The sequence below is a fragment of the Aythya marila genome (genome assembly GCF_965140915.1).
Source record: "Aythya marila genome assembly, chromosome: 4".
Classification (NCBI taxonomy): Eukaryota; Metazoa; Chordata; class Aves; order Anseriformes; family Anatidae; genus Aythya; species Aythya marila.
In genome coordinates, this window is record NC_139045.1 from 45,566,132 (window position 1) to 45,581,997 (window position 15,866).

Genomic DNA, 15,866 nt, shown 5'->3' on the forward strand with positions numbered 1-15,866 from the left:
CGATGGCTTTATGGTTCAGGTGGAGGGGGGAATGGGGTCTGCCTTTGTAGGATGTACTATTACTTCCTACTATTGCTATAACATAATTGTAGAAAATGGAAGGAATTCAACTGTGAATCACTTGAATTCCTTCACCCTCCTCAAACAATGTAACTGCTTAGTCTTGTTTGAAAGATTGTTTTTCCTCTTTTACTTTTCAGTTTGAAATTTGGATGAATTTGAATCATGTTTATAATTGTACACAAGGATTTTTTTCCCTGGTCTGGGGAGAGTGAAGGCTCCCTACATATCTGCCTTCTAACTAGGATTGGCTTACAGCTAAAATGAGTTGTTAGAGGTTTTGTTGCTGTACTTTGCCTCCACAGTTGCTCATACTTACAGTGGGAGAAGATATTTGATGCCAGTGGGGATGCTCAGAGCTAGGTGCTGGTTTTCTCCTGAAACTTTTTCGTCTTCCTAATTAACACGTTTGGTGGTTCAGCCAGGCCCTGATTTCACAGCTCAGCAGTGCTGCCTCTCTCCTGGCACGGGCCTCCAGTTGGGGCTGTGGCTGAGGCAGGGGAACGCCAGCTCCAAGAGGCGGCCAAGGGGGAGGCAGAGCACGAGAGCAGAGTCCCCACCAGGCTCGTCAGTGCCCTAAGCTGGCGTGCAAGATACCTCTGTTTGAGTTTGGGGCTTTGCTGGAAGTAGCTATATGAAGTTTGATAGCATAGGTTTCCACCAGGTACCAAACAACCAGATTTTGGGGTAAGCTTGAGCTGTATTGACTCTGGTGGCCAGGAAGAGAACTGAGGAGGCCAAGAAAACATTGGTATGGAGATAAAGGATTACACAGAAAGTCACCCATGTGTAGCTGTGCTTAATGCAGCAGTGTCTTCAGGCCTCCCTCAAACGGCCATGCAGCCAGCAGTTGCACAAGTAGGCAGAAAACCTCTCTGTGCTCTGAAGAGGTCTTTGACCGGTGTTTCATCGCCTGGTGTTCTGCTGTTCCACAGGCCAAGGAGAGTTTACACAGACCTTTGGAGGCTTAACCTCTTCCTGGTCACAGTGGTGCCCAGGGAAGGAGGCAGTGGCTTGTGAGGGACAGCGGGGCTCCTCTGGGGCCGTGCCCCACACAGGCCTGCTCGTTGGCAGGTTGTCAGCCCCAGCGCTGGGATTGTCCCCTCCTACTGGGAAACCATGCAAGGGGCAGGGCAGGGTGGGGAGGGGGAAGCCAGGAATCGTCCCAGGTTGCTGGAGCTGTGGCAGCTCGTGCAATGAACAGTGCCAGTGTTTAAAAGGAATGGAATATGAAAAACCTAATTGCTGTGTATGTGTGTCAGTGAGCTGAAATGAAGGCTTATCCAGGAGTTGCTGGCTTCCCTGTTAAGGTTTTCTCTCCTGGTCTATAATGGTGTACAAGTCCCATGGACTTCCACTTCAGCTCACCCCTGGCATTTGAATGAGGAGCTTCCAGGTTTTTAGCATCTCCTTGATTTTTATTTAAAGATACAAGCTCCTGCTAGTGTGAGGACAACAAGTCCACGTCTTTTTTTTTTTTTCAGTGTAACTTCTTCTATCTTTGGTTGAAATAAGTTGCATTCTCAAATGAGCATGAAGTGCGGGAGGGCACCCGGTAACTGGCCAAGAAATACTGCACCCGTTTCAGAGGAAGCTGTTTAGGAAGTCTGGGGATTACCAAGCCATGTGGGAAATGACACCGGCAGAGGGCGCGTTACTTGCTGCTGCTGTGCCTTAAATGCACCTCTAGGAGCTGGCTATGGCTGAACTGCTGCGAGGCACCTTTTGGGTAAAGAACTGCATTTATTCTGTACAAGTCGTGCTGATGTTGCTCATGCATAACGCGACAATCAACATATTCAGGTAACACTTGATTAAAAGGCTGTGGCCTTTCAGGTACTCACTACAAAAGCACATAAAAGCCTGTAACACATGCTCCATTTTAAAATTTTAAACGATTCATTGAACTGAAGCAGACCACCCATACGAACTTCTTCCCACAAGATCTCTTTGCTCAGTGATGAGTCCAGATTAATACATATACTCAGGAAATCCCTTTGTTGTCCCAAAATGGGCTTTGCTGCATTTCCTGTCTGCCTCGGTGCATGCGAGAAGCAGGGAAGGAGCTAGTGATGACACAATGCACAGGTAAAACAGCCCTTCTGCCTTGCAGAGCTGCATCTCTGCTCTGGCAACACTCCATGTTATGCAGGTGTGTTCCTGCTGCAGGTGTGGGACAAGTCTCTAGGTGTGAAGGGTGTTGGTGGCCTGGAGGAAATACCTGTCTTGCTTCTGCTCTGAATCAAAACTGCTGTGCTACACATGGTCCATGTTCTGTTTTCACTCGTGCCATGGGGGAAACAACAAATAACTTGCTGTTCACTGTTTGCTCCAGTGTCCAACAATTGCATCAAACTTAACATCTGTCAGCTTTTTCAGAAATCTTGAGACACGTTCTGGAAGCAACCTGAAAGATAAAACCATGCAATGAAATCTAGGATAAGAACTTGGGTCACGGGAAAAGTGGCAGCACAGGTGGGACAAGAGCTGGTCTGGGTGCAGAATGCGTGCTCACCTCAGACAGAGACCAACACTGAAACTGGGAGTAGTTCCCAAGGATATGTAGCCCTTGAAATTCTTTGGCTAGCTTTATTTCTGATCCCTTCACTACCTTCCTTCTTTGCTGACAACTCCAAGGACAGGTATCCCCCGGGCAGGACGTTGGTTGCAGCATTGCTGCTGCATCCAGGAAGGTTTAACACGGAACGTAGGCATGTGCATTAAAAATAATGTGAGAATTGTCTTTGTCTTCTCTTTGCTTTCAAAACCTCATCTGGTTGATTGAGGAATTTGGGGAAAACAGGAGAATCTCTACAGGCTCTCATAAATAGGAGGTTTTGGTTAGAGCCAAGTTGTCTTCTCACCAACAAGTTGTTATCAAGGGTTTCTTGAGGTACTGTAGAAGCTAACTGGTGTGGTAATTTAGTTGTTCTAATGTGCCTTCTAGGCCTGGAACCTTCCTGTCAGCTGTAATGACCTACGACAGGACTCAACAAAATGCTTTTATTTCTCCTATTGTCATTACGAAGAATCACTATGTAATTCCTTAGCATTGACATGTGGTGTAGGATACTTGAGATAATTCAATCAGAAAAAAAAATGTCTCCTGCAGACAGATGCACTTTTTCAAGTGGCTATAGACATACTGAAGTCAAATAAGGAATGAATTTAATGACCTAGTACATTGGTTAAAGATATTAATGATGGTAGAAAATAAATGGAACTGAATTGAATGTAGACTATGGGTGTCTAGCCATCATTTGGGGGTATTTACATGTATTTCAATGATACCAACAGCTAGCTTTCCTTCTGTGAAAGCAAAAGACACTTATTCCAATGGTAAAACTTGAATCAGATGGTTCAAGTGTGATGCTTCTACACTCGTGCAATTGTGTTGAATATTTCCTCCCCCCCTTTTTTTTTTAATGTCACTTACATGTCAGTAAGTAAAGCAATGCTCAGCTGTGGTGGAACAAAAACCATTTTCTTGTTAGTCAGTATTCCTTCCATCATTTCTTTCACAACTTCATCAACTTCCAAAATCCTTCCAAGCCTAAAATGAAAGGAAAGCATAAATTTAAGAATGATATAGGTAATACATGGGAGAGTTGAATGCGAAGTAGGATACTTCAACTGCAGGCAAAGTCAGGTAATTCAAATGCAGATCTTGTGGTTGAAGTGATAATGCAGAAAGAGATTTATATTCAGCCAATTTTATTTACCCTTTGATATACAGGTTGAAAGCAAGCCCTAAAGCAGGGGTAAATCCATCTAAATACAAAGAAAGGCAGGCTGAGATGTGGCTTTTATCAAAACATTACCTTGTACGGGGGTTTTTGACAAATCCAGTGTTCATAAAAACTGGGCAGACACATGTTGTTTTTATTCCATTCTTTCCCAGGGTTGATAGTTCCTCGGTTAGAGCTTTATGAAATCCAACAGCAGCAAACTTGCTTGAACTGATGAAGAAAAAATGTCACAAATGAGAAGGTGGGAATGCTATTTCCAACATGATGTAAATAGAAAGGGGCTGAAAGAACACCCAGTACTGACTAGCAGGGGAAGATGTGTAATCCATCTCTAAGAGAAGGGGCAGGAACTAATGCTGGCTTTTACTGTCTCACAGTGTAGCGCAGAAATAGATAGTGCTGCCAGGGGAGGGCATAGTGGGATGTGAAGTGGGTGACTCTAAAAAAAACTTAGGTTAGTACTAAGCAGGCAGATGAATGCTAGGAAATGATAGTGTGTGAATCCATACAGCTGACTTAGAATGTTTTAAGCTGAATTCTTTTTGAAGAATTTTCTGAAGTGCGCAAATTTAAGAACAAAAGGGATTATACGTATGGGCAACAATCCTACTGCTTCTTGTATCATGTGGAGCATGTTGTGAAGTTGAAGCATGAGATTTGAAATGAAGGACTTAAGCAATTTAGTGCGACTGAAGTTTGTGGAGGCCAGGAGTAGAAAACAGAACCAAGCAGAAGCAAATCAAAGGAGCAATATCAAGTAAGTTTAACAGTGTAATACAGCTAAAAGTCCTGGCTCAGGTGTTCTTACATGGCTAACAGTGACTCCCCATGAAGGAACATACCCAGGGAAAGATGGTTCTGCTGGGAAACACTATTGTAGAGGGCTAGGTTAGATGCAGTATGACATTATGCCAGACAATAGTATTGCTGCAATTTTGTGCATGCATTTTTGTTAAACTTGGGCAGTACTTTGGCCTCTCAGCAGTGTCATGTTGCTTACAGCACTCAGTATTACCGTATCTTTTATCTTCTCAAAAGATTACAATAGTTTTACAGTCAATGCCTTGTTTTATCTGATGATGGCAGAAGTGTTTCTGTCCACTGCAGTCACTGCCACAAATGCTAGAACTGCAAAAAGCTGCTCAGTCAGGATTGTCTCATTATCACCACACCAACTCACAGCAGTGCTACATTCTAAGAAGGAGAAGGGAAGAAGATACCTTTTTTCTTTTTTTTAACAAAGCAAAATCTGGATTAGGTATGGAGAGAAAAAAGTAAGAAGATTTCATTAGTTGATTGGTCACATCATTAATCCTTTACTGAATCACCTCAATCAGAGCTAATACTGAAATTAGTGGGTACCTCTGTGGGTCCTTATTTGATGGGTGTTGTGTTTTGTTTTTTTTTTTCCTCCTTGGCATTGTTCTTTGGAAGTAGCTTATTCAGTGGGATGTTTATTTCGGTTACTCCGTGCGTGCTGGTGGAGAAGACACAATTAAAAACAAGAAATGAAGAGAGCTGATTTGGAAGTCACTTACCAGTAAGCTACCATGAAAGAGGTAACAAAATGACCTGCTGCAGAAGCCACCGTAACAATGTGACCGCGATTGTTGTCCATCATTGTTGGCAGAAAAGCTCTGGTTGTCTGGAAAGGGTTTTAGAACAAGAGGAAGAGGTGGGGCATGTGGAGGAGGAAAGGAACAGTGACTTCTTAGGAGTCTTCAATGCTGGCCTCAATTATGTGCAATTAAGTAACCCAGTTATGTGCAGTTCAGTGACTAGGCCTACCCCGGGTGCTGGGGGCTGCATGGCACCAAGCTCCTGAGAACCACAGAGACACACGGTCTCCTTTTAGCTGGATTTGCATCCCAATTTCCAAACGGAGCCTTTCAGCAAAGCCAGGGATTGACAGAAGCTGATGTTCACATTGCCTAGCTTTAGGTTTCACTTGTCAGCAGCCACGCTGCCGGTGTCTCTCCTCAGCATACCCAACCTGTAGCACACCTTTCAGTCCCCTGCAAGCAGAAATTGTTTACTGACCACTGTTCTTCCTGCTGAAAGCTGCCCCTGTCCCCAGGGAAGGGGAAGGCAAGGCCTAGCTCTGATAGGGCCCAGCCATGTCGCCTCCATGCAGGGAGAAGTTCTGGAGGGGTATAAGGGAGGTGGTACATACAGGCAAAGGCAGAACAGTTCCAGGATGGACCTGAGACAGTGCCAGGAGCCCAGAAGGGAGTCAGCAATGCAGGCAGGTACAAAATGCCCCAGGATCGAGACCTGGAGCCCTGCTGGGCTGACAGGAGCAGCTGGGGAGAGGCTGGCCCTGCTGCCTGCTCTCAGGGCTTGGTGACCAAAAAATGTTTTGCATTTTTGAGCCATGCATCTCCTGCCTGCAGGGTCTCAGTGCCTGGCTGAGGGTGCCCCCACCTCAATAACACTCACACCACCACAGAGGGATGAACACGCCAGCGGCCCTTACCCAGATGTGGGCGAGAATGTTGACCTCAAACATTTTCTCAATCTGGTGGTCCTGGGTCGAGAGCAGGTCGGCAGCCGTGATCACACCAGCATTGTTCACCAGGATGGAGACATCGCCAATGTCCTTCTTCACCTTTTTGGCAAAAAGAACATGCAGCCCCGTGTTGTTTGTTATCACAACAATACAAGGTTATGAGCAGCAATTAATTTAATTTTTACAAATCTTTCTTTCAGGGAGAGGAAAATCATGCTGTGTTTCCTGATCGAGTAGAAAGTGTGCAGTATCCTGGAAGCTGATTTAGATGTGATGTTTGTACATATGCCAGTTTTTATAGACTCTTCACCCACAGACAAAAATAGTCCGCACAGTCACAGCTGGCTCTGTGGACATACTGAATGTTCTGGACCACCTGAACCTTACTTTCTACAATAAAGTCTTTCCAATTTCCACAGAGGTGCCTATTTCTCAGCAAGCTCAAAGGAAGGCATTCTTTCACAGGTCTAAAGCCTAAAGTGGGAGCTCGTGGGGACAGAGGCTTGCAAAGGAGGATGAGCTGGGCTGCGATACCCAAAGGGCTACTGCGATCTCTGTACGTACAGAAACAAAAAGCTGCAATTTCAAGACTTGCATGCCGTGAGTGGAAGACCTCGGGTGCACTTTTTCAGCCCTGTCTGACACCAAGCCCACCTGGCTGAGCTTTCTCTCGTGCACCTGCTCCCCTACCTTCTCCGCAGCGCTGTAGATTTCCTCCCTCTTGCTGCAGTCCACCACGAAGGTGTGCACGGTGGCTCCCAGCCTCTCGCACTCCGCAGCCGTCTCCCTGAGGCCGTGCTGAGTGAGGAAGGAGAGGAGCAGAAGTTATGTGCTGCTGTAGCACACCCACGTGTTGCCCAGGGGGAGGACCTCGAGAAGAGAGCATCTTTGGAGATTTTTTTTATATTTTTGGAGCGGAGCAGCATCTGATGAAGACGGCTGTCTTTTACGTTGGAGAAATTTGTGCTTTATGCTGAAAGCAGTCCCTTAGGGGCACGCTTTCCGATCTTCCACCACCCCCTAAGCTGCCAAAATCTTCCTGCTGCAGCATCTCCCTTGGCAACGCGGCTCAGCGCCTGCCCTCCCCGCATCTCCCTGCGTGTCCCGGCGCTGCATGCGGGCCCTGCCGCTGCGGCCCCCCCCTTCCCCGCCGCCTCCCGCTTACACCGCGCCCCCCGAGCCCCCCTCCCCGTTACCGTGTCCACGTCCCACAGCACCAGGCGGCTCTGGCGCCGGGCGAACTCGCGGGCCGTGGCCCTGCCCAGCCCGCGGCCGGCCCCCGTCAGCAGCACCAGCTCCCCGCCGACGGCCTTCCTGCGGGCGGGCAGCAGCAGCCGCACCGCCGCCTCGGCGTAGGCATAGAGCAGCGTGCCCAGGAACAGCGCCAGCTCCCGCACCGCTCCCACCGCCCCCATCCCGCAGCCAGGGGGCGCCGGCCCCCAACCCGAGGGAGGAGGGGTCCCGGGGATCCCCGCCCCAATCTGGGCATGGCCGCGCTGGCTGCTGATGCTGCCGGGTTTGGGCCTGCAGCGGGCTCTCGCCCTGCTGGGGCTCGCTGCAGCGCTGCCCCCGCGCAGGTACCGGGGCTGCGAGGGGCCGGGGGGCTGCAGGGGGCTGCAGGGGGGCGCTGGGTGCACGCAGGGGTGGCTGAGCTGGAGGGGCCCTTCTGGAAGGGGTGTGCTCTCCGCCGCCTCCTGCGCCCCTCTGGACTCCTGGGTTGTTCCCTATCTGGCTTGCCCTGCGCTGCTGCAGGAATGAGATCTTTTTTTTCTTGCAGTAACTTGTCTGCAGCCCACTGGTCCCATCTCCACCCCGCTAACATGCTCAGCAGTTGCAAGGTTGACAGGTGGTACCACAGCAAAGCCCTCACCTCCCCGTATCCCGGATCGCGTGTTGAGCGTAGCCGAGTTCCCGAAGACAAAGTGGGCTGGCTGACCCAGTGGGAAGATTATAATCCTGTGGAGTACACCGCAGCGGCTGTTTTGGCAGGACCCAAGTGGGCAGATCCTCAGATCAAGTGAGTGGAAAGTGTGGCCCTTGGCTTTTTTGAACGGGGCAGGAGGAAATACTGATCGACTGAGTTAATTGCAATAATGGGCAACTGTTCCTACGGCTGTTCTGTGTTGTGAGAGAAGTAAAATTCTCAGAACCCTTACTGATATGTATTTTCCAATATTTTTGACGAGCGCGAATAATGTTGGATTTAAGAGCTCAGGAGAAAATTTTCAGTATGTGCATGCATAACTGGATGCAAGGTGAGAAGAATCTGGTTAGACCTTGAGGTCTGGAGCTGGGCTCTGACTCGGGAAATGCAGCAAGTTGAATGCCTGATGGTGACTGCTCTGTGAACGTGTGTGTTGGTTCCGTGAACACGTTCTCTGTTCTCCTCTCGAGGAATGCCATAAGCTACTTAGTGAGGGGATGAGGTGTATGGAGTTACCTACTGCCAGATGCTCTTGGAGGAGATGTTGGTAACGCTTGAAAATACAGAATTGTTTTTTAGTGTAGCTTCCCAAATGGATTGTGAGGAAAAAGCTGGTCAGTAGATTGACTCCTGTGGTGGTTTGAGGGGAATTGCTTTGGGAGCAGCAAGGAGGCTTCTGTAGGCCACCCTACCAGCGTGTGCTTCTATTTTCAGAGGTGCACACAGGGCATGGGCAGTAAACTTTTGCAAAGTTGTTGATTGCTTTTAGCATGTAACTGCTCGCTGCTCGTCAGTTAGGAAAGTGTTTGTTAGCTTTGTCACTGGATAAAATCTAATGCTCCCCAACGTGAACAAGAACAGCTTTGAAATATCTTCTAAATGAAATTGTAGGAGGAGAAAATGTTAAATGCTTTAGAGTGCCACACTTAGCTGAAGATTTAAATACAGAGACAGTCATCAGTAATTGCTCAGACTGTATAGCTTCCCACAGGACACGGAGGGCCTATGTATTAAGATCCATCTAAACCTGCCCATTAGCCAAGTGGGTGTTGTAGGTTGGGTGGCTGGCCTACAACCTTTTCTGCTGCATGTTGGGTTTTTAATTTGCTTCTAATTACTTTTTTTTTGTCTGCAGTGATAAAAATTTTTCTCCCAAATTTAATGAGAGAGATGGAGAAGTGGAGAGGACAAGTCGGAATGGCTTGTATGTGGTTGAAAATGGGAGGCCCCGGTGAGTGATTTTCGTTGCATATTCATTTCAGTGATGTAGTTTTAGAGCTCCTACAGGTCTGTGTCAGTTTAGGTAGATGGTACCTACTAGAATAAAATCAAGAGGGTCCCCTCTTAAGACAGCAGAAACAATACTTCAGTGCCAGAAGGTTATTTTGAGAAGAAGGCTGTGGCAGCAAGCCACTAGCCAGTTCTGCCCCAACAGTGGGCTGTGGGATCCTGGGGGGAGGAGGTCACTAGCACCTTTGATAGTAGGGTGTGGTGGAATTGCTCCCTCAATTGGACCATGTGTTGTGCTCTGAAGTTTTTAATACCATTTAGGTGCACTATGGCAGAGTAGATGAGTGTTTCCATCCACTAACAAATCCTCGTGTGGCACAGATGTGTAATCAGACCTGACTTTTATTTCTTCTTTTTCCTCTGGAATTTTTATGTAATTAAATGCTCTGTGCATGTGTAGTCTGGTAAAATGAAGGCTGGATTAGGTTCCCAGACCAGGTTATATTTGTGTGATGGGAGTAAAGCTTGATCAGGAATATGTCATCTGGAAAATAAAGCTATTTTGTTCTTTGCCTGTACTGTCAGACACGAAAAGGTAATGAAGGAGAGGATCTCTTTATTCTTTAAAGCTTGTGCTGACGCTGGATGTACGGTGCTATCCTTAGCTTTGTTATTTCAGCTTCCTTAGAGCTGCTTTTGCAGAACACTTGAAGCTCCACATGGGGACATACACTTATTTAATGTGCTGTGATGCATCTTTCAGGAATCCTGCGGGAAGGACTGGTCTCACAGGCAGAGGACTATTAGGGCGCTGGGGGCCAAACCACGCCGCCGATCCCGTTGTGACTAGGTAAGGGACAAGTGACTGAAAGGTGGCGTGCAGTAAAGCAAAAGCATTCACATCTTTTTCTGTGCATTTGGGAACCGGCAACTGCATGTCAGGCGGCTTTTTGTGTGTTGCTCTGTGTAAGCCTGTATGTATATGTGCATGGAGAGATGTATGGATACGTGGAACACAACAGTTTTTTAGCCTTTGGTTCTGGAAAATAGCTAGGACTTGCTGTTCATTACAAGCCTTTGCTTCTGAAATGCTGAGAAGGCAAATTAAAGATCAAGAAAGTGCAACTCAGTAGAAATACACTGTACAAATGCTCTTCAGTAACAAACGTGAAAATTAAAAGATAACATGACATGTTGTTATTGTCTGAAAAATGCACCAAAAGACCATAGCTGAGGCATAATAAATTGCAGGAACAGGATTTTGTCTTGGTGCCTCAGCTGTGAATGAAGTAGTGTGCCTGGTTTTGCACAGGAGGAAACACTGGGGTGGCCTGGTGTACAGGAGAAGGAGATGGGGCTTGTTTAATCTGTTTTGTCAGTGTGTGCTCTGCTTTAATGGTGGTTTTGCCTCCAGAGCCTGTGTGAGTTCACATCAAGTGTATTACACCCAGAGCTTTCAGAGAAGCTGGTGTAGGTACCAAACTGCAAGCTAAGGAATACTGCACTGAAGACAGAACCACTGTTGAAGTCATGCTGCTGCTTTTTAGTTCTTGCCCTTTTCAGAAGGCTACTGATGCTGCTGTTTTTTCCTTTAAAGTAAAACAAACACAGATTTGATTTTTGTCTTTATTTAGATATTTTTTTTGCTGTAATTACTGCAGTTATTCTAAATCCTGAGTGCGGTGTTGGGTGTTTGAGGCCTTCTGTTGGTGCTGAGTGGGTGGTTTGAAATGTTGCAGCCGGAATTTATACTTTATCATGGCAGAAAGCATAATTATTGTTATCTTACAGGTAGGTAGAAGTACAGTTAGACTTAAAGGCTTCACAGTGAGAGTTACAGTAGATACCAACGTTCTGGACCTAGCTGCAAAAATGGAGGGATGAGATCTTCCCAGACAGCTTTTGTCTGTCTTTGATCCAGAACTGTGCTTGATCCGCTGCCTTGGCCCTCCAACAGGCCATTGTGTGGGAGCTCTGCTGTTTGGTTTCCTTCTAAGAAGCAGCAGCAACAAATGTCATTATTTTTCGCTTTCTGCAGGTGGAAGAGGGATGGAAGTGGCAATAAGATCGCTCACCCAGTTACTGGCAAAAACATCTTGCAGTTCGTAGCTATCAAGAGGAGAGACTGTGGGGAGTGGGCCATCCCGGGGGTAAGAGCAAAGCTTTGGAAAAGGTGGACATCCCTCTGGCAAGGCCACAAGCAGATAACAGGCATTCATGTGATATAATTGCTTTTTGGGGATGACCTCATGATGTAGAGGGGAAGAGAAAGGTCCTATAAACAATTTATCTTTATCCTCCCAAGCATCAGTTGGTAGGCTTTCTGCTGTTCCTGCATTACAAGGCAATACTTAATTTTGATGGTGTCCTTTGCTTAATGCAGGTATAATCTCACCTGTTGTAGTTTTTGATGGATGTGTCTGCTTGCTTTTTACAAATAAGTGTAGAATTTCTTACATAACCGGAGCATGATTTGTATGGGTGTAATGTCCTAAGCACCAGTAAAAGATTGATAGCATGGGAGGTCTTAGGCTCCTCAGTTTGTTTTTTCTCTACTCTCAGGGGATGGTGGACCCAGGGGAGAAGATCAGTGCTACTCTGAAGCGAGAATTTGGGGAAGAGGCCTTGAACTCCTTGCAGAAATCTCCTGAGGAAAAAGCAAGCTTGGAAAAGCAACTGCAGAGGCTGTTCAGCCAGGAGCACTTTGTGGTAAGCTGTGTCTTTTGAGATAGCCTCGGGGTAACTTGCAGCTAGTTAGGAGATGACAAAATGAATGCACTGTCATTAAGATAAGCTGTGATGCTCAGGGTTTTGTGATATAAGACAGGGAAGGGACAATTGCATACTCTGTAAGAGTGACTGCAGGTGATTTTTAATGGTGCCACCTTTTTTTTGAACTTCTTGTGATTGTCCACTGAGGTAGGTGTACAGAGGATATGTGGATGACCCTCGTAACACCGACAACGCGTGGATGGAGACGGAGGCTGTTAACTATCACGATGAAACAGGTAGGCATTGCTGCTTGTGCTTTTTGCTGCTTTTTTGGTGTAGATGTTTTTGCATACATGGGGCTGAGATGAGCCATGAAAGTGGAAGAGAATATAAGTTGAGTTTAATTCTTAGATTGAAAGCAATGGGTGTGAGGGTCCCCCATCTTTTGTCATGTTCACTTGCAACCAGTATTGGTTGTCATTCCCCTTGGACTTCTTTCAGTCCTGAATTAAGGAACATAAGGGATTTGCCTGAAAATAATTTATTTTTGTGTTATGTAGTTCCAAATCGCAGAATGTGCATTTGTTCTATAGATAGAACACTAGGCCAGTCACTGTCCAAACACTGTATTTAGCTTGAGTTGGTTTAATTTCCTATTTCATTGACTGAGTTGGAAGGCTCTTGGGTTTCATTTCTTCACAGTTAGTACCGGTGTCTGCTTCAGGTGCATTGCCTCTGGCTGCTGGATGATCTTTACTGCATTCTTGTCTGTGTTGTCTTATTTGCTGTCTCTTGACACTTTTTGTCTCTGTTACTCTGCCAGAGCAATTGTACTTTCGATTCCTTCTATAATTTAATTGGAATGAGCATACATTGGTAGTTCTTGGATCGATCCGTTATCCTGAATGCTCATCTTTCCCCTCTTGAGGTGAATCAGTCTGCTTTCTCTGGAGGTCAGACAGACAGAAGTCATACAGTGATATTTTCACTCTTGGGTAGTTAAGAGATAATAGTGGTGAAGCTTAATATGCTGCTGGTTTTTGATTTATTAGCCCCCAGAAAAAAATAAACATGGTGTTCCTTTGGTCTTTGTTTCTGATATACTTTTTTTTTTTAATAAGCATTTCCTGGCTTGGTTTTTAACAAGTACTGGGACTTGCTCTGGAAATCTAAGTTAGAAACTTCAGAGCAACTAGAAAGCCTTTCTGCATCCTTATTTAAGTGCTGGTTATGTTTTTTACTTCGTTGACTTCGATAAAATAGTGATTTGGGGAGGGGAGGGGACAGGATTGCAGGCATATGTAAGTTTCAGAATTCAGTTCATATTTTGTTGGGTAGTACCTGAGAAAGTAAGCAATCAGATGTTAAACAATTAATTGACTCAGAGGGATTGGCTAGGCTTGTGCTGTTGTAATGATTTCTGGTAACTTGTCATGCCCCTGGTGTTAACCTAGGAGTGGCAATAAAGAGTTGTAGCTGTGCCACTCAAATTTCTGGAAAAAAATGTTTAATTCAAGTCTGGAAAAGTTTTCTAGCACAGACTCAGAGAGCTACTTGATTGATTTCTCTCTGAGAAATAGTTGCAGGTTGTTGCCTTTGGGGGAGTCCTGTGGAAAGGAAGAACTGGTCAGGTGTGAGAAGAGAAAGAAGGAGAAAACAGCATGTCCTAACGCTTGTTTTGTGAACAGGTGAGACAATGGATAACTTGCCTCTGGAAGCAGGTGATGACGCTGGGATGGTGAAGTGGGTTGACATCAGTGAGAAGCTCAAGCTGTATGCCAACCATAGCTACTTCATTAAGCTTGTGACTGAGAAACGGGGAGCCCACTGGGGAGAGGATCCTGGTCCTGAGTGCCGTGATTGATGTGAATGAGGAACAGACTCGCACACGAGGGGAATACCAGCTGCCCAGCCTTGAAACTGAGATGAGGTCCTTTTGAGTGCTGAAGTTCAGCTGGCAGAAACTCTTACCTGGATTAGCAAGGTTGCATTGCAAGTTACGTACATGTAATTGGGAATTTGACTTTGACACTTGAGCTCTGTATTTTTGCACTGATTTCTTGTCAGGAGTATGGATCTTTCAGGCATGTGAGAGTTGTAGGATGATGACCTGAATTAACGACTAAGATGAATTAAAGAGCTATGTAAAAAAGCAACGTTTCTGAGTGGTTTCTCCTTAGAAAAGTCACTGAATAGAAGTCTTATTTGAGATGAGTTTTCACCTTTACTTACTTTCTAGTTGACACTATGGTATTCACATGAGAATGTCCTAGTGTGTCTATCTAAAAATATCACTGTTGGAGGGTATACCTTGACTGTTTTTTGGGGCAAATCACATTCTAATGTTCTTCACGCTGCATGTGGCAGTACAGCTGTTGGGGAGACAGTGCCATACGCGGGATCATTGGGATGTGTGGCCTTGAGAGTAATCTTCCAAATGTTTTGGCTGTATTTAATGCTTTAGGTCATGCGTGTAACTTCTGGTCAAGGGGCACATGTGGGCCCTCCGAGGCATTTGTTAACAACAGGAAATGTACAGCATTGGTTGCCATTTTTTCCTGTGCTTAATCAAGCTTAACTGTGTAATAGTGTGAGAGTATATTAGTTAACTTTCGGAGGGAAAAGTGAAGGTAAGAGCTTTTAGTTTTCCTGACAATCCTTGCCCTACTTACTCTTATACATTTCAGGTCATCTGCAATGTTATAAGACAGCGTCAGTGCTTTCTGTTGCTGTGTAGACTTCCACAGACGTCTTTTACAAAAAACACTATCATAAATTGTAGTTAAGATCTGGTGTTTGGTGTTTTCTTCAGCAGCAATGTCTGTAATAAACAAGCCCTTAAAAGCACGAAGTGCTGGGTAGTGTTTGGTAGGGCCAGATCAGGTAGTATTTGGTGTGTGTGTGTATATACATACACCAAATACAGGTAGTATTTGGTAGGGCCTCTCTCAGGTAGGACCTGAGAAAGCCTGTGAATCTCAGCATGGACAAAAGGCAAAGCCAGCCTCAGGAGTTCCCTTCCTTTCCTACTCATGGTCATTGCAAGCAGGGTTGCTGAAGTAATGTTCGTGTGTTTCTTTTTCCCAAGAAATAATTAAGAGATGAAGAGACCTTAGTCATTTGATGCTCAGCATTTATTCAGACTTAGGAAGTAAGTAGACAAAGTTTGAGAGCCATGCACTGCAGCACACACGAGCTTCAGTAGTGGGTGTGTGAAACAGGGACCCTGTTGTTGGTGGTCCTCCGTTTTCAGCACATTGCTGACAGAAGGTGTGAAGGAGAGGTGGGAAGTAGAAGATCATCTAGAAGCAGCAGCGTCCTGCAGGAGACAGCCATGGTTATCCAGGTAGGCACCTGCAGAGCAGTAGGAGAATTGCAGGTTAGAACCAAGAGCATTTAATTGTTTTAACGTCTTAATGAACGTTTTATATGAGCCCTTAGCCCCAAGAGGAGGCTGTTTCTGTGTTCATGGGAGGTAGCTGGGCAGCTCCTGACAGCTGGATATACGTCTGGCTAGAGTGTGGCAAGTCCAAGTAGCATGTTTCTTTCTTCTCTGTGAAGTGATTAAGATAATGTGCAGTGCTGAAGGAAATGAAAATCACTGAAAGTATCCTGCTGGATGAGATTTAAAAACTGCACAAGGGTGGTGTGTTATTTGTGGAAGGAAAAATTCTGTAATGAT

At 45.8% G+C, this 15,866-nt stretch overlaps 2 protein-coding genes across 2 annotated transcripts; one reads left to right on the forward strand and one right to left on the reverse strand.

The window, feature by feature from the left end:
* Positions 1-1,602: 1,602 nt before the first annotated feature.
* LOC309877792 (estradiol 17-beta-dehydrogenase 11-like) lies at positions 1,603-7,745 on the reverse strand. Its single transcript, XM_082759547.1, has 7 exons — positions 7,515-7,745; positions 7,009-7,116; positions 6,286-6,417; positions 5,348-5,454; positions 3,882-4,019; positions 3,497-3,613; positions 1,603-2,467 (listed from the first exon to the last, which is right to left on the reverse strand). Exons 1-7 carry the CDS (start codon positions 7,731-7,733, stop codon positions 2,380-2,382), a joined length of 909 nt encoding a protein of 302 aa, XP_082615673.1. The 5' UTR covers positions 7,734-7,745; the 3' UTR covers positions 1,603-2,379.
* NUDT9 (nudix hydrolase 9) lies at positions 7,743-14,329 on the forward strand. The gene is made up of 8 exons (XM_082759546.1): positions 7,743-7,895; positions 8,096-8,335; positions 9,378-9,473; positions 10,236-10,322; positions 11,511-11,622; positions 12,035-12,181; positions 12,396-12,480; positions 13,873-14,329. The coding sequence occupies exons 1-8, from the start codon at positions 7,825-7,827 to the stop codon at positions 14,046-14,048; spliced, it is 1,014 nt and encodes a 337-aa protein (XP_082615672.1). The 5' UTR covers positions 7,743-7,824; the 3' UTR covers positions 14,049-14,329.
* Positions 14,330-15,866: the final 1,537 nt, after the last annotated feature.

What these genes read in the sequence shown, in the direction of transcription:
- NUDT9 (XM_082759546.1), top strand. Translation starts at nt 7,825, where the DNA reads ATGCTGCCGGGTTTGGGCCTGCAGCGGGCTCTCGCCCTGCTGGGGCTC. An exon ending in GTTGAAAATGGGAGGCCCCG is followed by an intron (nt 9,474 to 10,235) that starts GTGAGTGATTTT and finishes TGCATCTTTCAG; the next exon opens with GAATCCTGCGGGAAGGACTG. An exon ending in GCCGATCCCGTTGTGACTAG is followed by an intron (nt 10,323 to 11,510) that starts GTAAGGGACAAG and finishes CGCTTTCTGCAG; the next exon opens with GTGGAAGAGGGATGGAAGTG.
- LOC309877792 (XM_082759547.1), bottom strand. Translation starts at nt 7,733, where the DNA reads ATGGGGGCGGTGGGAGCGGTGCGGGAGCTGGCGCTGTTCCTGGGCACG. An exon ending in TCTACAGCGCTGCGGAGAAG is followed by an intron (nt 6,418 to 7,008) that starts GTAGGGGAGCAG and finishes TTTGCCAAAAAG; the next exon opens with GTGAAGAAGGACATTGGCGA. An exon ending in ACATTCTCGCCCACATCTGG is followed by an intron (nt 5,455 to 6,285) that starts GTAAGGGCCGCT and finishes AACCCTTTCCAG; the next exon opens with ACAACCAGAGCTTTTCTGCC.